This window comes from Rhinolophus sinicus, linkage group LG02 (genome assembly GCF_036562045.2).
Source record: "Rhinolophus sinicus isolate RSC01 linkage group LG02, ASM3656204v1, whole genome shotgun sequence".
In the NCBI taxonomy this organism is placed as follows: Eukaryota; Metazoa; Chordata; class Mammalia; order Chiroptera; family Rhinolophidae; genus Rhinolophus; species Rhinolophus sinicus.
This window is the reverse complement of record NC_133752.1, coordinates 132922555-132947341: the sequence shown is the minus strand read 5'-3', so window position 1 is coordinate 132947341 and position 24787 is coordinate 132922555. Positions and strand designations below refer to the sequence as shown.

The window sequence follows — 24787 nt, the reverse complement described above, 5'->3', positions numbered from 1 at the left end:
CCTTCATTGCACAAAATATGGAAACTAAATTTCCTTTTCTGTCTTCAAGGCAAATCTTAAAGCCCTGAAAGATGATGTAAAATACATGATGTTGCCGTTAATTGCATGCAATTTGAACTATTCTGTGTTGAATGCTTCAAATGACTTTATGTGGAATGGAGTACCGGTGAAGAGGTCTTCACTATTTTCAATGTAAGAAAACATCAGATTAGGAAAACTTTACTCCCTGCAACTGTGCCAAAACCTATTTAATGTTATTTAAAGATATGAGTGCAGGCCCACTCAGAAGCTAAGAAGTAGTGCTAAGCCCTGCAGGATCAGACCACATTTGAATCACAGATTGGATTTTTCCTCAACAGAGAATGGCTTGGAATGCAGTGGATTCTGGCCTCTGAAGGAAGTAGGCAGAGGTTTCCAGTTGTTCAGCTGCTTCACCTAATTAGGATCAAGATTACACAGAAGTTCAATATCAACCCTCCAGGTCACCAGGAGATAGTGCTAAACAGAAGGGGAAAAAGAGGAGTTTGTAATAAGAAAGAACATGTTAGTCTAGAAGTCTAGATGTGACAAATTCATGTAAGACTAACAGGCCCTGAAGAGAATGATATTGAATATCAGAGAATTTTATGTGATGCTAACTTAAACACACTCTAAATTAGTGGAAGGTTTGGGGGACTGCTGTCACACATGGCGAAATACAAAGGACTCCAGGTGAAAATTAGTTGGTTTTGCATTCCCAGTGTGCAAATATAATGGATGTTAACTGCAAAAGCTGAGGGAAAGATCGTGAATTCTATCCATACCACATGGAGGCAAATGTTACTTCTCCTTTTTCAGCCAGTAGTGAGACTATTATTACAGAAATATAGTTACTGTTGAAAGCAATTAGGCCCCTGGCCTCCTAGCATACTATACTTTTTAATTTTCATCTTTGTAGAGTTTCTCAGGTTTTCTATTTCCATTTTAAAAATGTTACTGCATTCTGTTGAATTTTGACATTGATAGACTATCAGTTATTTCTTAGGGTGTGAAGAGTTGAGATATCCATATGAAAATTTGTGTTTCAGTAAATGCAAAGTAATATGTAGGGTATTTCAATAAATTATATATACAATGTGAACGTTGATGAGTTTGTTGACAGACCGGTGATAGGTACATGGATTGAAAGGTAGGTTGATAACAAAGACAGAACCATAATACAAATACAGTGAATCACTATATTTGGCCTCAGAAAGATTATTTTCTCATGCTTACTTTCATATGAGAAAAGTCACATAGAATTTTAAAATCTGAGGTTTAGTTAAAATAAATTCAAGTGATTTTCTTAGTGAAAGGGAGATATTACTGAGATAAATATTTTATCCATATGAATTACACACTAAATAATTATCACATGTAACAATAAAAGGTTACAAGTTGTTTGATGAAGATATTTTCCAATATTCACTTATTTCATGATATGCCAAATTAAAAGAAAGGTAGGAAAATATGTTCTTTATTTGTTAGTCTATATTTCATCTTTATAAAAATGCATAGAAACTAGTTGGAAAATCTTTCAATAGTTACTTAGTTTTTATGTGCTGTCATCATCCAACATTTATTTTTCATTTCAAATAAGTTAATCAGTTCCTAAAGTATCTGTACATGGTAATAAAATGAACTGTGTTCTTATCATCTACAGATAAATAATATGATAACATCTTTTACAAACAGGAAAAATGAAAATAATGAAAAGCATGAGAAGCACTTCAAAATGCTTTTAGTGAGTTGACCTTTTTTATTTTAATTTTCGATGCTCATTAGTAAGAATAATTCACAAATGGAGCATTCTGTAATACAAAGTCAGTCAGCAATATTTTCTAGTTATATAGCAGCAGCTTTGTATATTTGAACTACATGGGGGTACAGAATATATGTAGATAATAATAGGAGTGGAATTCCCAAATGGCCTATACACAGTGTGACATTTCATTTATTAAACAAATATTCAATAAACACTACTGTGCACCAGGCACTGTTATGGACACTAGAGTGAATAGCAGTGAATAAAAAAGCAAATGTCCCTGCTTTAGAGAGTTTATGTTACAGTGGGGAGTGATTAAAGTCAGATTATCATGCAAATAATTGTGTCAGCTGACAATACTTTTAGAGTAAATAAATAATAAAGCGTAAAATGGGAGTGTTTGGAGATGCAGCACAGAGAAGGAGTTTCTTTTAAATAGTCAAGGAAGCTCTCACTTATCAGTTGATATTTGAGTAATGACTTAAAAGAAGTAAATAAGGAAACCATCTGGAAGCAGAGCATTACAGACAGAGGAACAGCAAGTGCAAAGACCCTGAGGTAGAATGTGCTTGGCATGTTCAAAGGAAAGCAAACAGATGGATGTGGTGCTAATGGAGTAAGTACGGGGCATAGCAGGATGAAATGAGTTTAGGGAAGTAACAGATCACTGATCATGTAAGACCCTATAGACTATTGTGAGAATTCGGAGTTTTATTCAGAGTGAGAGGGAATGTATTAGAGGTTTTTGGACAGAAGAGTGATGTGATCAGTCATATTTTGAAGGATGACTCTAGCTGCTCTGTTGAGAATATACTATGAGGGAGCAAGTGTGGAAGCAGGGAGCCCAGTTAGGAGGGCAATTAAGACAAACTATTAAGAGATGTTCAGAACTCTAATACAATATGGCCATTTGCCTGGTAAGGGAGCCTCCTGAGTGGCAGAGGTTTACAGACCAGAGTTATAGACTCATGCAGATGTTTTCCTGGAAAATAGTTACTCAATATGCAGTAATAGCAAAATAAATAAATAAATAAATAAATAAACAAAAATAAATAAATAAATAATTAAAATAAAAATTAAAAAATATACATTTATATCTTTTAAGCATTTGGGTTGCTTTCAGTTTTAGTCTGTGATGAGTAATACTGCTATGGACATTTGCATATTCATTTTTGTGTGGATATATGTTTTCCTTTCTCTTAGCAGATACCTAGGAGTGGACTTGATGGGTTGAATGGTGAGATTACTTTATTAGATACTACCATACTGTTTTATAAACTGGCTGGACCACTTTGCATTCCAACATGCAAGATAGGGCGGTCCTATTTGGTTTGTATCCACGCCAACCACTTAGAATTGTTGGTCTTATTAACATCAGCCATTATATTGTGTGTAGAGGGTATCTTTCTGGGATTGATTTAATTTACACTTCTCTGATGATCCATAATGTTGAGAATCTTTTCATGCACTTGTTTGCTATTTCTATATCATTTTTTCCTCAAATATTTGTTCAAATCTTTTGTCCAGTTTTAAAATTTGGTTGTCTTATTATTGAGGTATAAGAATTCGTTAAATATTCAGAGACAAGCCTGTTAATCAGATATGTTTCACAAAATTTTCTGCCAGCCTGTAGCTTGTCTTTTTATTTTCTTAACTTGTCTTTCAGTATTGAAAGTTTTTAATCTTGATGAAGTCCATTTTGTTAATTTTTCTGTTATAATTTGTGCTTGATATGTTCTGTTTAAGATATCTATATTACATTCAATAATACAAAGTTTTTCTTCTATGTTTTTGGGTAAAAGATTAATAATACTAGGTCTTTTATATAAGTCTATGAGCCATGTTTAGTTAACTTTTGTGTGTAATGTAAGGTAAGGGTTAAAGGTAATTGTTTCCTCACAGATATCCAGTTGTTTCAGCACCATTTGGTTACAAGGCTTCTTTTTCCATTGACTTTCTCTGGCCTCTTTGTCAAAAACGTTGTGTAGATTGTGAATCTATTTTTTTGGACTCTACAGACTGTTCCATTGATCCATATACTGTCTATCACCATGCCAATACCACATTCTCTTGATTACTGTAGCTATATAGTAGGTGTTTCAGGATTTTGGTTGTGATTACTTTGAAAATATACATCAATTTGGGGAGAATTATCATTTTAATAATACCCATGCCTGGAATATCTCTTCATTTTTTAGGTCTTTTTGAGTTTTCTTTTGTAATACTTTGTAGTGTTCAGTGTACCGATCTTATACACCTCGTAATACATTTATTCCTGCATATTTTATATTATTGTAAATGAAGTTGTTTTTAAAAATTTTACATTTGGCTAGTTAGTTGCCTATATCTGGATATGTAGACACACACACACAAATCAGGGGTAGACAAATTATGGTCCACTAGCCAGCCACCTGCTTTTGTAAACGAAGTTTTATTGGAACACAGCCATGCTCATTTGTTTATATATTGTCTGTGGCTGTTTTAATGCTACCCAGGTAGAGTTGAGTTTTTGCAAAAGAGACTGTGTGGCCTACAATTGGAATATTTACTATTGGGCCCTTTAAGAAAAAGTGTGCCAGCTCCTCATATCTAGAAACACTTGAATTTTTTTATATTGACCTTATACCCTGCAACCTTGCTAAGTTTGCTTATTATTTCTTACAGTTTTTTAAAAATGGTTTTCTTAGGGTTTTCTGCAAACATTGTAATGTCATCTGGAAACAATAGTTTTACTTCCTGTCCAACCTTGATGTGTTTATTTCCATATATTAATAGAAAAATTTTGAAGTGTTCTCTAATATTCTATTGTATAGGTATACATATTATATCATAATTAATGTAAACATATTTACATTATTAGAAAGTTATGGTGTTTTCAAACTTTCATTTATGAATAATTCTAAAGAATATTTTTGTTCATGCAATTTTTATTTTTTATTAATTATTTGCTAAGATATATTTTTGGGAACTTTGTTGAGTCCATGATCATAAGCATAGTGGTTAAAATCATTGAAACAAATTGTCAAGTTGCCATTAAAGACAACAAATTTCTCTCAAGAAGAATATGAGAGTGTTTTCCAGCATGGCCAATTTTAAAATTCATGTTATTTCTCTTTTTACATTATTCTGTTCCCTAAACAAAAATAATTTTAAGAATTATATATATTTTTAAATAGTTGCTCCCTCTTGTCTAATTTCTAGTTTTGGAAATTATAGTGGTTCAGATCACTGACTGTAGAATTAAATATGAGTATTAGTCGTAGCTCCAACAAAAATGTAATCTTGAGCAAATTACTAATTCTATTCTTAGCTTCCTAATTATAAAATGTGGATAAAAGAGTATCTACATTAGAGGTTTATTTTAAATATTAAATGGGACAATGTAATTAGAACATTCTGTATGGCCCGAGGCCCGGTACATTCTAAATCACTATTTTCTCTTATTATGCAAGATTCCAATGCAGACCAGGATTCAAGAGACATATGATATTGAGGTGAGACTTTAGAGTTGGAAAAGGACTTAATCTGAGGTATGCCCTTTTTTCTTTAGTTTCACCTCAGTTTAAAACAAATTATTTAGGATTGATTTTATTTCAAATATATGCCAATGTACTAAAGTATAAAATGTGCTCCCAAATTTTAATCTGAGTCTATTTTGATGAAGTTGTTGACTATTACTTTTTATCTAGTCTTTCTTTATAATATACTGTTTCTTTTGATAAGAAATATTGTAATCTAGAATAATCCTTCCAATATACAACATGTAATTTTAAATACGAAGGTTGCATTTTAACATTAAATTTAGTAGTTTTGATAATTAAATAGATAATGGAGGTAACAAATATCTCTGGATAATAGCAGTTTCATGTTGTTGAGCGCAACTAACCTCTTAAAAACAATATTTACAAACAAATTAATTTTTTCATCTAACAATAGTTATTAGAAATACATGTATTTTGTTTGTCTATTAAGTGTTTATGAGGAACCCGCTATAACTGTATATTACACATATGAACTACAGAATTCAATAGAATATCTTCAAATGCCTGAGAATTTAGAGTATAATCTCACAATTATCTAATGTAGATTTAATCTAACATAATACATTGGCCCAAAGTATTTAATGTTTAATATAAATGTTAGGTAGATTAAGAGAACATAAATGATGTTTTAAAGGAGAGAGTGATCACTCTGGATGGTATGCTCAATCTCCTAATGCTTCATGGAAGAGGTGGCAATTGAGAATTTAGAGTGACCTTGTAAAACATCTAGAAGAGGGAAGCAAATAATATCACACAAATAATATGGTGACACCTGCATGCAGAATTATCTGGTAATAGATCTCAAACATTTTGGCAATGGATACTAATTCAGGATAATCTTCAAAGAGATCTCAAAATAAAGTGACTGCAACAAATGCTTGTAGAGAAGGAAGGAAGACATGAATACTCAGAATGAGAAAGTTAAAATGATAGTAGCCTTGTGAAATTTAAATTTCAAAAAAGAATGCCTTGCCATTATGAAAGGCTGCTCTCAATTTCAAATTAAGAAGCATGTCCAGATTTCAAATCTCTGCATACACAGAGGATGTCCAATTTTGTCTTTGCCTAGTTAAAGTGACCTGCCAAAATAGAAAGTCCATTTTAAAAGTTGTCCATTATCAACGAGTTTCACTTGTTATGTGATCCAGTTTTAAACCATGTTTATCTGAATTAAATCACTAGTGAGATAGCACTATAGGAAAGTAAAAAAATGTCACTCTGGAGAATATAGTATGTCTAGTTATATACTACTACATGAGAACTCAGTGATGATGTGGAAATACAGATTTCTCTCTTCATTAAGCCTCATTGAACTAGAGATTTTTTGGAGTTTCTTTTGTTGGATCCCTGCTTAGAATATTACAGTGCATTCATTTGCTTTTTAACAATTGACAACTTTTGTGGTTCTTTTTATATTATATTTATGAAGCATAGCAACTTGCACTTTGATTAGGAAAAGTAAGAGAGGTGTGTGTGTGTGCATGTATATTTAAAATATAAATCATATGAGACTTTAATATATGAGGTCTGACAATTAAGTTTGTGAACTTTCCACTGTGTGCTTACATTGGCAGCACTGTACAAGCAGCTTGGTAAGGTTTCATAACCTTGGTATATCAGGGTCTCACAGCTGTGTTTGTGTCAATGTGTGGTGGTGTCTTGCTGAGTGGCATTTATTATTGTTGTGTGTTTTTGTGTGCTGTCGTGAGAATGTCTGAGTTTGAATTAGAGCAATGAACAAACATTAAATTTCTTGTGAAATTTGGCAAGAGTGGAAGTGAAATCAGGGACATGTTAGTCCAAGTTGATGGGGATAATGCCATGAAGAAAACAGCAGTGTACAAATGGATTAAACATTTTTCTGAGGGGAAATGCGTCACTGGTGAAGAGAGGTCATGGTAGCCAGTAATCAGCAGAATTGACGAAACATTGCAAAAATTCATCAAATTGTGCACCAACATCGTCAGCTGATTGTGAGAAGGATAGCAGACCAAGTAAACATCAATAGAGAAACAGTTAAGAAAATCTTAACTGAAAATTTTGGCATGAGAAAGGTGTGTGCAAAAATGGTCCCGAAGGAGCTCATCAATGAACAAAAGCAAAGGAGAGTCGAAGTTTGCCAAGACCTTTTGGCAAAGCAAGATGATGTTTTGGGCGATGTTATCACTGGTGATGAAACATGGGTGTACCAATCCAACCCTGAAACAAATCGTCAAAATGCACAATGGAAGTCAGCCAATTCTCCATGACCAAAGTAGTTCCATGAGTCCAAATCAAGAGTCAAAACGATGTTGCTTAACTTTTTTGATATCAGAGGGATTATTCATTATGAAGTTGTACCAACTGGACAAACAGTTAACCAAGTTTACTATTTGGAAGTGCTGAAAAGTCTGCATGAAAAAGTTAGACCACCTGAACTTTTCACCAACTCTTCATGGCTCTTGCATCACGACAATGCACCAGCTCACACGGTACTGTCTGTGAGGAAGTTTTTAGCCAGTAAACAAATAACTGTATTGGAACACTCTCCGTATTTACCTGATATGGCCCCCAATGACTTCTTTCTGTACCTGAAGATAAAGGAAATATTGAAAGGAAGACATTTTGATGACATTCAGGGCATCAAGAATAATATGATGACAGCTCTGATGGCCATTCAAGAAAAAGAGTTCCAGAATTGCTTTGAAGGGTGGACAAGGCATTGGCGTCAGTGCATAGCTTCCCAAGGGGAATACTTGGAAAGTGACCGTAGTGATATTCAGCAATGAAGTATGTAGCACTTTTTGTAGGAATAGTTTGCTAACTTAAGTGTCATACCTTGTATATTCTAAAAAAGAAATTATATGTCAGGTTTCCTTAAAGCTATTAGTGTGTTATTTCTCCTAATTTACATGCCATAGCTGAGGAGGCAAAAGGAGAGAAAACTATTGTAATCTCTTCTTCTTTTTTTTCTTTTTGTAACACAATATTCTTAAATGTAACATTTACTTCAGAATATTACCAAGTAATATTTTTTTAATTGTCCAAACATAATTAAGTTTACCTAAGCAACATTTTCTTCAACCAATGGATTGTGTAACATACCTAGGGTGTGGCAGAAAAAAAAATCTATTGTTTTACACTTAGTAAATTAACAGACATTAATAACAGTGATCATATATCTATATTTAGTTAAAATCAACATTGTCTTTATCCACTTTTGATTTCCAAATGCTCCTGCTAAATTCCTATGCTGCTTTTTTATTTTAAAATATCCTTAAGAAAAAAATCTTACCTGATAAAGTACAAGGAGTACATAGGATTGTCATCTTTTTTTTTTCTTTTTAATAAATGAAATGCTGATTTCTTTATGTTTATTTTATGTTTTTGGTCAGCAAACTGGGAATTCAAATGATACCTTCTGAATTGTTATCTTTCGAATATAAACCAAAGTCCCAGCTCAAAGTCCAGTATCTCTAATTGAAACACAGATCTCTACATCAATTTTGGAAATCTATTAATTAATACGTTGGTTGTCTCACACACAACTGATTATCAATGGTGGATCAGGAATAGAATAAAAGCTGTCATTCAAAACAGGGAAAAATGGAACACACAGAAGCCACTGTGAAGGACTCCTGGGAATGAGCAAAGTTTCTTGATTAAATTCTGATTTTGCTTTTGGAGCATAACTTCCTGGTCAGTTTTTTTTTTGTTTTTTTTTTGTATTTTCTGTATCTGCTCTTGGAGAGACTCTTCCTTTTCCTTTTCCAGCATCCTCCATAGACACATATGAAATGAGTGTTGGGCATATATGTTCCTTGTATGGCATTCAGCATTATCATCCTACCTCCTGCGTATAGAAGGTGGAGTAGATAAGGGTTGTTTCAAATCTTAAACAGTTATGTGTTCTTCTAATTCAAGATTATAACATCTTTGGTAGCAAAACTCTTAAAAACTTGGTAGCCTTCCTATTTTATTTCAGGCAATTCCATGTGTGAGTACCCATTGCCATAATTATTTTAGAAACTTTGTTCTTAGATCCTCTATATTTCATTGACATATTGGGGATTATCTGAGTTCGTCAGCCTTCAATAGCAAAGCCAGAGCAGTAGGCATTTTCCCTGAGTTGTATTGCTATTTGAAAAGATTTACTATAGTAGACCTCCTCCAAGACCTAGAGTTGTTGTCTTTAATAAGTAGCCCTGAGGTCAACTTGGGGTTGTCTCCATTCCAGCAACACAGGACACAGAACATGGAGAAACATACAATGGGCTTTAATATGCCACTCTGGAAAAGGTTTGCGTCCCTTCTGCCCACTTTCCTTTGGTAGAAATCAATTACATGGTAATGCATAATTTTGAAGGAATCAGGTAAATGAAATCTGGTTGTGTTTTCAGAAAGTAAAAAGAAAGGATTTGGTTAAGAGCAAGCTGATTACTCCACAGATAAGAATTGAACCTAATACCAGAAATACATGACAGTGCCGGTTTCAACACAATATTTTCAGGACCCATATTATCAAGGTATTTTTGTGTATTCTGTTTTGTTTTTTTAAGGATGCTCAGTTGAAGGAAATGAAATGTATATATTTTGACTTCCCTACTTTCTCAACACCAACCGCCAATTTAAGAGAGAGAGAGAGAGAGAGAGAGAGAGAGAGAGAGAGAGAGAGAGAGAGAGGAAAAATAGAAATGACTGAATTATGGACCTAAATACAGAAAGATTCCCAAAATAGATGAAAGTATTTACAGATCCTCTATGGAACACAGAAATCTACAAAAATGGAAGGCCTATCCATGAAGGGACTGCCTTATTTAGAGTAACGAAATCTGGAGGCATGATGTAACCCCACTGCTAAATCTTTCTCCACATGGAAGATCAGGAAACAAATTCAGGCCTGAAAGAAGAGACACACAAACTCCCAGTTTTTGCAGGAAGCAGGGGCAGAAATGGTAGGGTGGGAGATAAATATATATGACCATTGGTTTGGCAACCATTAACTCAGACAGCTGGGGAGAAACAATTAAATGCTAAATCACCACAACAATAACCTACAATATATGAGGTTGAACTATAAATCACACAGCTCTCTAACATATTCTGAAATGGGACTGCGGAGCAAAAATATGCCCCTAAACAGATGGAAGCACCAATTTGTTTAGAACCTGGTCTGAAATAACAAGTCTAAATGTAAACTGCTACCACTCAACTTATTCACCATGATTGCCCTTTAGCCACAATCTATCAGCAGCTACCTCTACTAGATAGGACTATCCCCTTGAAATATGAGTGATATTTTAACATGAACCATCCTGAAAGCTGTAGAACTATGGAAATATACCACAACAAAGATAATTAAGAATCATAACAGCAGAAGAACTATAACATCAAGCAAAAAATTTAAATACATCCATCTGTTTGATTTCAAAGAATTAAAACAAAGCAGTGTGGTTTCTTTGTGGACTAGAGTTTAAAGAAAACATGTAAAAGAATAATAGAGGTAAGGCAACAGAAAGAATAAAAGTGATCTGATGGTACAAGAAAAAAAACAACAACAAAAAAAACAGTATGAGAAGCGGTAAAAATTCCATAGCCAAAAGGGAAAACAGACAGGGACATGGAGAATAAGCTTGAGATAGTTGAGATAAATGAAATGGAAAAAATAATGAAAATCATAATGTAAACAAGAGATTCATTGTGCTTGTGTGTGTGTGTGCGTGTGTGTTTACTTGGTATTTATGGAAACGAAGAAAAATTTAAAAAATCAATAATGACATGAATATGTAAACTGAAAAGACACCCTGTGCATTAGGGAAAAAATCTTATACACAGAGGTATTGAGAGATATCTTGGTGAATACCCTGGACTTTAAAGATTAAATAAAGAAAGTTACCTGTAAATGAAAAATTGAGACTGGCTCAGATTTCTATAAGCAAAAAAAATTCCATTAGATAGAATACAAAATCTTTATGTAATCATGTTATGCTTTTTGGAAAGAAATGATGGTGAGTCCTGATTGCATTTGCACATGGAACCAAGGATTAAGAAACAAGGAAATTAACGTTATGAAATAGAAAGCAAATCTTTAAAACTCAAAAAATCAGAAATAATTGAACAAATGAAAATCCAGAGGGGAAAAAAAGAGAAAGTATAAATCTGCTGCTTTCCTCATCTTTCTTATCAAGGACTCAGTGGATAAAGATTTAACTATGGATAAACCCATAGGAAAATATTTTGAGATAGTTTAATTGAGATGAAGTTCCTTTTGAAAGAAAAGAGTATCAGTATAAGTTTTTTATCAGTAAAGTAGTGTTTTAATCACATGGAGTGTCTCAGTAATCTGTCATTTTTCTACAACTCTATTAATTTTGAAAGATTTTATCCTTTTGTCATCTTTTTCCTAAGTTTATGCTTTTTACTTTTAAACATGTGATTCTTATGAAGATTGTCATATTAATATTGTACATTAAATAATAATGACAATTTTATTAAATTAAGTTTCTTGAATTTTCATCTTGTAAAAGTGATTCTCTTGCTCGAGAGAAATTTTTAATTTTTACAATTTTACGTCACTTTCAATTTTAATAATATTGCTTAATTACATGTGGTAAACTTAGCAAAATATAAAACATTATAAACTAATATGATTCCTGTGAAAAAGATACATTTTATTTTTACACTTATGTTTTGGGATAATATAAATACATATCCTTGTTCTGAAGTAACCAGTACATTTTTTGTTATTATTTTGTATTTTCACTGATGCTTCAACTTTAAAAAATTACTTCCTATAAGTGCTAATGAGGGGTAAATTTTCAGACACTAATCAAGGACTTAACTATAAGACTGTTATTAAAATTAATGAGTGTCATTGTTAGAACATGGTAAATCTATATCATTAATGTCCTCTAATTGTTAATCATCATTAAGAAGTTAGAACATTGTTATCATTACTTTTTCTAAGTTTTATTTGAACATCATCATCTTGAAAGAAAATCAAGGAAAGGGTAAGCTCTTATATTTCTGAGCTGGGGATCTAGGATTAATTAAATGTGTCTGTACAAATGGAATATCCTCAGTATTTTATGACACTGGAAGCTGAAGCTAAAATTGAGAGATATGAGAGCTATTATGAGATTGGTGCAAAAGTAATTGCGGTTTAAAAGGTTAAAAACAATTGCATGAACCACAGTAACCACCACAATTTTGCACCAACCTAATAGCTATTACAGGAAGCTACTTCCTTTTCTAACCTCTGTCCCTGGAGGTTTTATAAATTGTCTACAAGTTAGTGTCTCAAAGGACAGAAGTTATCTGCTATTTTAATCCATAGTCTTAAGCTGATTTCAAAAGGGTTTCAATGTATTATCATTCTAACCATTAAATTTTGAAATTTTCCTCAAATACATCCCAAACTCCTTGTATTAATAGTTACAAATTCTCAAATAAGTTGATGGCATCATTTTGTTGCCACCATTTACTTTATATTCTTTGAGGCTCAATAAATTTATTTAGCTTTGTCCTTTATTTCTTTGGGTCATCATTTAGCACCTTATGAGGGAGAACAAAGTATCAAAAGTCTAACTAACAGGACTGTTTCCCCAAATGTAATTTCAAGTGAGCACAGCTATCAGTTTCAAAATACTATCCTTTTTCTGTACAATGAATTATACAGTTGAAGTCATTTTTTTATCTCACTGGTAATAAAAAGTATTTTTACCTTGCACATTTCATCTGCAATGGTGTTGAGTGGCTTTTAACTCTAATTTGGAATAGCGTATCATATTCTGAGAGGCAGGAAAATATCACTTTAAGTCACAAAGAAGTACATTACAGATTTCATTTCTCCATCAGTAAAGATGAATATTTTACTCAGATTAGAGAAGGAGAAAATGCATGGCTTGCAGAAGGTATGTCCTCTCTATCCCTTTTCTGTCATTCACTGTTGTTGCTTGAAATGTTTCCTTAACGTGCTAATAGCAGCTCTGATTGAATTAAAGAGCAATGTGCATGATTGTTATCATTACTAAATGAAAAAGACTTTTTTTCCTTTGAGGCAATAGAAAATGTGTAATGCCAAACAAACAAAATGCTTGTCACGTGCTTTGCAATCTACATAAAACAGATGATGGGGTATCTCTCTAACCGATGGCTGAGTAAATCACCTCATTTTCGTTGTTTTCACAATGTTGACCAACATGCTGCCTGGCTTCCTCCTTCTGATTTAAACACATGATTCAGAATGACTTTGGAGGGTTGTGATACTCATAGATTTATGGGGCACTTGTATGTGGGATTCTTATCACTGTACAGCAACCCTGTCGTTTTTGTGACAGAGCCTGTTTGACTTGTTTTGGATTTATGATGGAAATAATTCAGAACAGAGTAATAATTTTCTCTTGGCAATTACACTACCATTTGGTACTTTGTCCCTAAGGGAAAAATGAATGTGCTGGGATCTATCCATGAGTTTAGTAGCTCGGTGTAAGGAACAAATCAAGGTCAGAATACAAATGCGAACACGTGGTTGCTGAATTCTTGCTCTGGTTCTTCAGTTTAAGACACTCCACATTTCTGTGATGCTTCACAGTTTACAAAATACGCTTCCATTTCATGTCATTTAACCCTTACAATGACCCTGGGAGGTAAATACCACTTCTTCCATTTTGTAAAGAAAGAAACTGAGCCTGGAAATGTCATTATTCAGCAAATATTTTTAAGCATGTACAATATGAAGGCTTTATGATGCACAGGTCAGTAAGACTTAGTCTCTGCTTTGACTTTTAAACCATTTATTGAGAAGAATTTCAAATATATACAAAAATTGGCAGAACTGTGTAATGAAGCCCCTGCATCCATTGCTCTATAGCAACAATTATGGACAAGTTATGGTCGGTCTTATTTCTTCCATGTCCCCATCCAACCTTTCGTACTTTTTGGAAGTGAATTCCAGACATCAAATTATGTCCTCAAAATAATTTCCACTATGTATCTCTAAAAACGATGACATTATTAAACATTTTGACCTAAAATTAACATTTCCTCAATAATATAAAATATCCAGGAAGTGTTCAAGTTTCTAGTTGTCTCATAAATGCCAACATTTAAAAGTTTTTTGATTTAGAATCCAAATGATGTTATTGCTCTGTGACTGATTAATATTATTATTTTTTTAAATCTCTTCCAAATTATTGATATTCCCCTTCACCTTTTAAAAAAATTTCTTTCCAAATGATTTGGTGAAGAATGAGGTTGTTTATCCTACATGATTACCCACAGTTTGGATTTTGCTGGTTGCATCCTACTCTGCACTTTTATATGTTCCTCTGTTCTGTCTGTCATTTGTAAATTGGTAATCAACACTAGAGGCTTCAGCCATTACAAGTTTAAATTTTTAGCAAGTTTATTTCAGAGTCAACTCTAAACGAGTACATAAAATGAACATGATAAATGCTTGATTGTTCCCCTGGATTTTTCAGTTTCAAAAATAATGAGCCAATTTTCTAGCCTGTTCCATAGTAACCAATTATTTTTTTTATTCTGTTTTTATTTATCATTTTAACCTATGGATTTAAATGTATTTGATTAGTTTAAATACACTGCGGTTTTTATTCTTATTGATATTCAAAATATTCTAACTTTGGCCAGAAGCTTCTTCAAATTGACTGCAGAGGTCAGATTAAATGGGATGCTTTCACTCTGCGCTTGTTAGATACCCTTTATCACTTTTGGCAGCTCTTCTAACACCTTCTCAACTGAGTCTTCATTTTCTTCTGCATGGCTACATTACATTCTCAAAAGTGTGTGTTTCTTTTTTCAAAAATTCATCCACTTTTTGGCTGATATGTATCTCCCTTTTAATTTATTAACTTTTATGTTAGTCTAAAATGTAGAACTTAGCTATGCATTTAGAAAATTCCATAGGGAATTATAATGGCCACATATATTTGGTGATACCTCTGTGGATAAACTGGGGGTGGGATTGGCTTAGTTTTGAGATTTCTTGTGGAGATTTTTAATTGAGGTAGACTATCTAGGCGCAAGAGTCTGCTCTACAGTTATGTCCTGGAAGCAATTTCCTTCATGCTCCATATACTGTTATTTGAGTCCTTCATCCTTTCCTTTTTATATAGGACCCCCAAATCACTTTCTATAGTCTTAATTCTTCCCTTTCCTATAAGACCTTGAGATAGAAAATATATTTTCTTTGAAGCATTTCCTCTTATTTAAAGATCATAATTTAATATGATTACCTCTGACTTCCTTTTTAAGACCGTGTCCTAGTACTCTACCTATTGTTCTCACAATGTTAACAATATTTCTGAAAGAAAAGTTGCTGTAATTAATGTTCGTGGTAGGTATATGGCTGCTAAGTGGAATCAGTGTCTCCAGGCCAGAGTCTGGGCTGAGGATGTTTCTTGAATTCTAAAGATTAGACTAGGTACTGAAGAAATACAGGGGATGAGGGTGCAGTGGTGAAGAAAGGGTTTTTTGGCAGAAATGGCCCCAAATGACCAAAATCTAAAAACTATGTCTACAATGAGTACACTAAGCCCCTCATTTCACAGTGACAGCCATGGACCAAAATACTTCATCTTCCCCATATGTTCTATTACTGTATCAAGTTTCCCTCATAAAGTCTCCATAGATTCCTCCCACTAGATATCGCCTTATTCCTCTCCTCAGTTTTTTCTCTTTTACTAGAAGATGGGAGAAAGAATGCAACATTACTTGTCAGGCTGTTTTGGAATAGTGGTAAGAATATCATGGTCTCAGTGCAGGAAGACTGGTCAATTCCCAGCACCACCCTAATTTGCAGTGTGACCCTGGAGAAGTTAGGGAAGTGTTTTGAGCCTCCGTTTTGGTCTGTAAAATGGAGACAGTAATGTTGCTAACTTCAGAAGATTGTCATAAGAATTTAATAGCATACTGCATGTGTCGGACTTGTCCTAGGGACCAGCACACAAGGAGTGCCAAATCAGTGTCTGCCTCCACGGTAACTTCCTGTTTTCCTTTGTCTGGGGCCAGGTGCTGATAGATGAAGCCTGAAAACATGAATTCAGATTTGTCAAGGACCACAATATGTTATGACTTTTAGCATGCTAGTTCCAGTTTGGGTATTCCATCCAAAGAAAATCATTCAGAAGATGTAAAAGCATTGTACACAAAAATGTCCCTAGCTCTGTTACTTATTATGTGAAATATGTATATACCCAGCATGCTCAACAATAGTGAACTACACTTCTCTTCCCAACAGAATACTGTTAGAATGAATTCAAAGGTAATTATGAGGAATTCCTAATAACATGGGGCAATTTTATAAGTTAAATATAAAAACTTATGTACAGTGTAATAAAATCTATGTTAAAAGCAAAATTTTGACATAAACGTTAGATAAGAGGAGATACACCCAGTGCTTTGTAAGTGGTTTGGTTTGTGTGATGTTTTTCTCTTTTCTGGTTTCCTATTATTTAGACATCTCTCTACAAAAGCAGCTATATAGGGTGCTAGAAGCGCCACTGATCTATGGACCTTTAGATTAATGATCTGATATCTTGATGTCAGTAAACTCAAACTCTGCAAAATCCTGCTGGAATTTTTTATTCTTTTTACTCCCATGTGACTCTGTAGAGCACTGGAAAATTTCACTGCCCAGTAAGCAAAATTCCATACCAACTTCAAGCATTGTATTTTCCATGGAAATCATAAGCTATGTGGATAATTTTCCTGGTAGTTCTTCATGCTATTTTCTGTGTTTCAGTGCTGGAATAGCCCTGCTAATTCAGCCTAAGTGGAATATATAACTTCCTGTACATGAAGTACATAAAAATGTGTTAACTGTTTAAATGATTTCTCAGTGATGTTCTCCATATTATCTGATGCTGTTTATTAACAATGGAACAACATTAGATAATGCATAGATGAGCTTTTGGAATTTTTTTTGATACTTGCATAAGAAACTTTTTGAAACAAATCTCATTCATAGCCTCTTTAAAAAAATCACGATGTCTGTTTTTATGTCATCAGTTTCATTCACTAGGCATATAGTTTTCGAGAGAGAGAGAGAGAGAGAGAGAGAGAGAGAGAGAGAGAGAGAGAGACAGAGACAGAGAGACAGAGAGACAGAGAGAGACACCAACTAGGAAATCATATTTCACTTCATTCTCAATTTGGAAGACCATATTTAAGTATGCTCTCTACTGAAGCCAGAGTTACCCTTTTAGAGCATAAATCAGATCATGTCATTTCCCAGCTCAAAAACTTGTGGTGGCTTTCTATCACTCTTAAAAATAAAATCTGAAGCCCTTATTATTTGAGGTCTTTCATGATTTAGCACCACCAACCTTTGCAGCTACATACCCTACTCTTCTTTCTTGGCTCACTCCATTCCAGCCACAAAAGCGTCTTTTCCAACATCCCAAATTTGTTCTTGTCTCAGGACCTTTGAACTCTTGTTTCCTGTCAGTCAGAATGCCCCTCCCCCAAGAGTCACTAAGTCTATTCTCTCACTTCATGCAGGCGTGTTCACTGAGGCCCTTTCGAAGCACCCTATTTAAATATTTCCCCCACTATTCACCTTTCCCCAATATTACTTACTTTCCCTTCATAGCACCTGGGATTACATTATATATTTATTTGTGTATTAGGTTTAATGTGATGAGTGCTATGACAGTGACATGTAAACAGATGTAAAAAGTAGGGAGAACGACAGTATTTAACCCTAGTTCAAAGTGGTATTTGGGGAGGCAGCCGCATGTGGTAGAACCAGTGGGAGCTTTCTTGTCAGTCTTGGATTTGAATTCTAGTTCTGTCACTTATCAGCCAACTGGGCTTGGCAACGTACTTATCTTCTGTAAATTTTAGCTTCTGTATCTAAAAAAATAGGGGTGGGGGCATAATAGTACTGATTTTGAGGCTTCTAAACTGAAACAAACTTAGAGCATCTTTCTAGAACACCGTAGCTTCTAGTATACAGTAAGTCATCAATATACAATAGTTTAAAATAATGAAGTTGATAGTTTTCTAAAAAAAAAAAAAAAATTAGTTAACTTTGGCCATTAAACTAATGACTTTTCCTTTTGGTCAAATAGCTAACATCTATTAACTCTTCCAACTAGTGGCCAAACATTGATCTGCTTCTTAATATTACTGAGTGATCCTCTGTATTTAAATGGTGGCTGATTTTCTGGGAAATTGTGTTTAGAAATAAAGAAGCAAGTATGCGTGAGGAGGGAAGAGTGGTTGTGGTGGTGGTAGCAGGACTATATAAGTAGAAAAACAAAAAATCTGAACGTTTTACTGTTAATTATTAAATGTTTACAGGAAAAGACACCCCAGAGATCATGCAGTTCACTCCCGTCAATTTACTGCCTAGGAAAAAGAGATTTCCAAGCCCTCCATCAATTTATTTAAATGCTGGTATGAAATAATACTGTTGGTTTTTAGGAGAGTAGAAAAATAATTTGCTAATCAGACAGAAAAAATCAGAGATGTTTACATAATGCCTCTGTTTTCTCACTGGCTATGAAGCTATTTTATTTTGGTATCGATTAGCTTATTCAAAGCTATTGGCTAGAGAGCAGCGGCCTTCTTATCTTCTATCATGTGTATCGTTAATACACGAGATAAGCAAAAATACTGTAAATATCACTCTAATAGAATTTTTGCTTCCTGTTGGGACCTTGTAACTTTAGAGAATTATGGTTATGTTTAAGTTTTCATATACTTGTAAAGTGCTCCTGTTTTAAGAACGATTACATTATTGCCATAATTTAATTTAGTTAAAGGAACATTTATTGAGTACCTAGTTTGTGCTTGATTCTGCATTAGGCTATGGGGATAAAAACACAGGCAAAGCATGCTTCATTTCCTTAAAGATCTAAGGCCAGTAAGTGAGAAAGATAATATAATGAAATTATTATATAATTAATATCATAATTATTATGAATAGAGGTGTTATGTGGGCCCAGAAAATAGATGCCTAAGTTAGTTTTGGGAGATGGCTTCTGGGAGAGAAGGAGCTGGAGAAAGGCGGGGCTATGAGAACTCTTTTTTTGTACAACTTTTTATGTTCCTAATTATATGAGGCTCCAAATAAGGAACTTCCTTTTCATTTCTGCAGATGGGGGTTCTCCAATGCTTGAATCATGTCTTTATTTTCTCTAGGAATTGACCAAATGGACTGTTGGTTGATAGAGATACATCCCCCATGTATTTCCCTTTTCCCTCTGGCATTCCAAAGGCTAGTGGAATTTCCAATCTCTGCCATAGGATCTTCCCAGGAAGAACACATTAAAGTCTTTTAATAATGAGTAATGAAGAAAAATGATAAAATAGTAAACTTTTTAATTAAGTATTTCAGCAATTGCTTTAAAAATCTGTGCCATAGGGACAGTTATAGTGTCTCCTACTATATTGTGAAACATATAGTAGGATATTTATTGGTTTTAAATGAATATTCAATTAATGAAGACTGGAGTATGATGCTCCGAAGAGTCTGAGGACTGTGCTTTCTATTTTTACCCCCTAAGTTTCAAGCACCCAATAGCTTTTAAAGAAAACTCACAATAAAATAGGTTATTTGTGTATGAGCCACCCATCTCAATAGATATGAGTTTACATTCAAAGGGATTCAGAAAGGTTTTAGAAAGTAGTTTTGATCTTATGTGAAAACAAAGCCAGTTCAGATCAGTGCATTGCAACATCAACTATAATACAGTCTGGTTTTAATTTCCTTCTTATAAAAAAATAATCTCTTATAGATAGATATATTTCACTGCAAGCTCCTAAGAATTAAAGAAGGAGGAGGTGACAGTTTGTGTGTGTTTAGGGGGTGGTAGGGGTGAGAAGAGGAGCTGTATAGCTGCATATGGGCAACCTTTTATTTATTTCTTCAACTTTTCTCATTTGTCTCTCGTTCCCATTGTCTTTCCTTTAATTCCTAAATCATTTCTCATGTCAACCCTCACCCCAACAGTAGAGAAGATCGATACTATCTGTAACCTTTTCCTAAAATAATAAAATCCATTTAGTTATACATGAAATACTCTTTAAATTTGCTAATTTCCTTCCATTTTGTTAGCATCATTTCTTGTGATGATGCAAAATTAGGGAAACTTCATTTCAGTGTCAGGAACCTACATGTGCTCCCTACTGGGCTGATTACTTTGAGCTAACATAGTATTCCATTCACCGGACTCCACACACTTCCCTTATATTGATTGCATTATCAGTATTACATAGTAATCACAGGTGTCATTATCGACCAATTACACAAAAACATATCTAAACTAGGTAACTTATTCACCGAGATTATCTCTTACAAGTCTTAATTTTGTAACAAAGCTGATCATCCTCCTGTTCAACTGAGTGTAGCTGCATATTTTGATCCAGTAAGCTAACTAAACGCAAGTATATTGAATTATGTAGTATGTAATTACTTACATATGTTTGTAACAACACAAAATAAGGGCAATTTGAGTATACTCTGTTTCCTATTCTATCTGAGGACTGCATCAGAGAAAATAGACCCAAACATTTATTAGGATCAAACACAATAGAAATGTATTTCCAGGTCACATAACGGAACTGAGTTTGAAACCTGGTATTTGGGTATGTGGACCCAGGTGGGTTTCTCGCATATTCACTGTAAGAGTTCCAAGATCACTCTGGAAGATTTATTTCAGGGAAGAAGAACACAGAAGAGCTAGTGAGAGATGTCTGTGGGCTAATCCTGGTCATGAGGAATATTCATATTCTATTGGCTAGTTGATAGTCACATGACCACACCTAACTACCAAGGAAATGCAAATTATAGTCTATACTAGAAAGTAAAGGAGAGCATGGATTTTAGTGAGCAGTTAGCAATTTTTGCCATAAGGACTCAAAACAAAACTTATTCCATACCTCTATAAATGAATACTTCTACTTACTTGCCTTATCATGACTTAGAACTTCTTTACTTTTATTTTCTTTACACTATGTTCAATGTCTTATAAAATCTAGATTCAAGTCCTGACTCTCAGACTTGTATATACTAAACAATTAAAGAGTGGGGAGTATAAAAAATTACAAAGTATTTTTTCTTTTTTTAAACAAATTATATTATGCCCATGTTTTGTAATATTTTCTCAGCAGGTCAAATTGTAAATAAGTAGGTTAGAATAAAAGGACTTTGGAGCTACAACAAAATGTCTCTTAGTTCAAGCCTCTTTTTCCACAGATAAGGAATGTGAGGTTTGGAGAGATTAATTTATTTGTCTAATTGTATAGGGAACATTAATGGTTTCAGGTTCTTCTCCACTTCAGGCTCTTTCTCAAATCCAACTCTTTTCCCATTACATTAGTTGTCATCTTTTTTATTTGTAGATGGATCACCCACAAAGCGTAAGTCATTGAATAATATCCATCAGTTTACAGAAAGGAAGTAAAACACAAAAATTATAACTGACATAAGGCTAGTATGTTTAAATCTGTGAGAAAATAGACCCAGACAATGTTTCAGATTTTTCAAACTTATTTGAAGCTCCGTGATAAGTTAGATACTTATTAAAGATTTTTTTAATACAGTATTTTTCTGATTTCTTTAACAAAAGAACAATGAATTCTAGACAAATCTTCAACTCTAAAATTATATAAATCATGGTATGTGGGTTATATAGTTTTAGAGGAGGCAAGTTCATCATCACTATGTTAATTAATATTTAGAATTAAAAGTTTAGTTAAAACAAATAACAAAATCTGAAATATTGGAAGCTACGTTTCTTTTAAGGAAAAAACCAAATTATTATTTTTATTTAAAATATGATATTGCTTTTTCAGTAGGTGAGAAACCCGTAAAAGCGAAATTTAACTATTATTGAGATGCTGCACGAGTGGAAAAGATAAAGTTCCCGATTTAATTGTTGTTACCATAGTCTTTTTCTCAAGGATGTATAAAATGGAAAGTGTGCAAGAAAAGTGGCAAAAATCTAGATGTGCTCCAAATCACACAAACTTTAGGAAAATTTGAAATTATGGGTAAATTTGGAGTTATTCTCACCATTCTTATCTACATCAGACATTAACTGTGGTTAATATCGTGTTTCCCCAAAAATAAGACCTACCATGAAAATAAGCCCCAGTTAAGATCATCATCCAGACGGAGCATTTAGTACATTATGACGATGTTCTAGAAGAAGATGACATGACTGTATTTGAATAAATGTAGATTGTTGTACATGAAAAAATAAGACATTCCCTGAAAATACGCTCTAATGTATCTTTTGGAGCAAAAATTAATATAAGACCCGGTCTTATTTTCAGGGAAATACAGTATAACACGCGGTCTGATTTTCGGGCAAATACAGTATTATACCATGAGTGAACAAAAATCATATATATAAATTCAAGGAAAACTGACAGACAGTCTTCAGAATTGGTTTTTATTATGAACATGATAAATACAGTTGCAAGTTAATATGTATCTGTAGAATAATTTTTGCCTCTCATATTGAATAAAGATTAAAGAATCTGGCAAACTTATTTTTAATGAAGATGAGAAAAAGTCCTTGCTCCTTTCCTGCCCACCTTCTACCAAGCACAAATAAAAAGGTCCACTAATTTTGTGATGTTACAATAGAACAGAGTGTGAAATGTAGACAAAGGAGATAACTGGGCATTGGTTGCTTTCATATTTACCTGTTCCCTGTGTTAAAAGTCTGCATTCAGTTGATTCTTAATGTTAAAAAAAAAATCCATCAAAATATATAATACTATATATATATATATATATATATCTGGGACATCAAGGCTAAGACCATCTTTTAATGTACTGTGAATTGTCATTTATGTTGCTTTGATTTGCAAGGATCTCATATGCAATCTTCTGTAGAGTAGAGATATACATCTGTTTTTGGCTGCTTTTTTGAATATACGCTCTTTGAAAACAGGCAACAAGTGTTCAGATAATTTTAAAAAGCTACAGTTTCATATTTTCCAAAGAATCCAAAGACATTGGTCCCCAAGGTAACACGACATTTATTTTAAAAGGAAAATAGAAAATGGAAAGAGTCTATTCTTTTGACATTTTTGTAATTTGGACTCTATTAAAATATAACTCTGGTTTTCATAAGCATTGTGGAAAGCACTTTTAAAATAAACAGGTTTGAAAATGCTTATATTTTAAGGTAACAGATACAGTAAAAAATAAAAGTTGCTACTTTGATCGTCATTTTAAAAGCAATATATATTGAATATTATTACACATAGCTACATGAAAAGTAAAGAGAATGCCTTGAAAAACTGAAATTTTATTCAAGTAATTAAATTATTTTCACTTATTTGTGACCTCTGAAGAGTCTCTGTTAAGTAAATACTTAGAATTGGTTTTATTCAAATTTCACATTCTTTCCTTTTTCAAAAACATGCATGCTAAGATTTTTGTGTTCATGTAAATTTTTAACTCTCCAACTCTGAATATATTAAGGGACACTGGCATCCTAAGTAGGACTAATACATTTAAAAAGTGAATAACTATTTTTACAGTACTGAGTATGATTTCTTTATATCGTGATGAATCTTGCTTTCTGCCTTTTATTTGTGGAAGTAAATTTGTGTAAGTAAAACTCTTCATTTTTCCATCATCATGGATCTTTTCTGCATGTAATTAACATTAACTTTTTTGACTGTGCAGAGCTGGCTATTTGCCTCAGAACATTCCACTGGAGATTATCAGATACCTGTCTGAGGAGAAGGATTTTCTTCCTTGGCACGCTGCCAGCCGAGCTCTTTATCCTCTAGATAAACTACTGGACCGCATGGAGAAATACAATGTCTTCAATGTAAAAAGATGTATTTTCTTCTTTCCTATTTTCAGAAGATAAATTATTTTCTCATTATCTGTTATATTCAACTGGTTCTGAGTTATTTTAGTTTCTTCTAATTCATATTATCATTTTTTTGTCCTGGTTTTCTATGTAACACTGATGAGAGTAACTTGAAGAAGAAATTTAAGACAAGCTACTTTTTGTTCTGGCCTAAAAGTGTCAATTAAGCTTAAATGCCTCAGAATTTAAGAACAAATACACATGGCACAATCTTAAAGTTCAAACTTACTTTCCAAGAGTTAAAGGGCTCCATGTGCACAAAAGACTTAACCTGGGTGGGAAGATCACGAAGATCTTAACAGAATATAGACAGTTTCAGTAAAGATTCTTAGTCATTATTTCTATCCAAAAGAGCATAGTGAATTCAATTCACTTCCTTAATTAACAAGGATAAGATCAGCATTGAGGCAAAAGCCCATTCATAATTGGGTCCGAGGGGACACAAAAAAGCAAACAACAGATAATCCAAATAGACATGAAGACATGACAAACATTCCAAAATATTACCTGACTAGATTTCCTAAACTCAAAGCCTGGTAAACCAAAATTTCACTGCTGTCTCCACCTAATCTAATGTAATAATCATTTTGAGTAAGATTAGAATTAAGTATGGC

At 33.5% G+C, this 24787-nt stretch overlaps 1 protein-coding gene across 2 annotated transcripts in view; it reads left to right on the top strand.

Moving 5' to 3' along the window:
- Positions 1–24787, top strand: part of TRHDE (thyrotropin releasing hormone degrading enzyme) — a 364357-nt gene that overhangs the window by 300119 nt on the left and 39451 nt on the right. For both annotated transcript variants that reach the window (XM_019748963.2, XM_019748962.2), the window contains one exon: positions 23981–24128. In XM_019748963.2, the coding sequence (XP_019604522.1) occupies positions 23981–24128 (148 nt within the window). The remainder of the gene's footprint in view (positions 1–23980; positions 24129–24787) is intronic.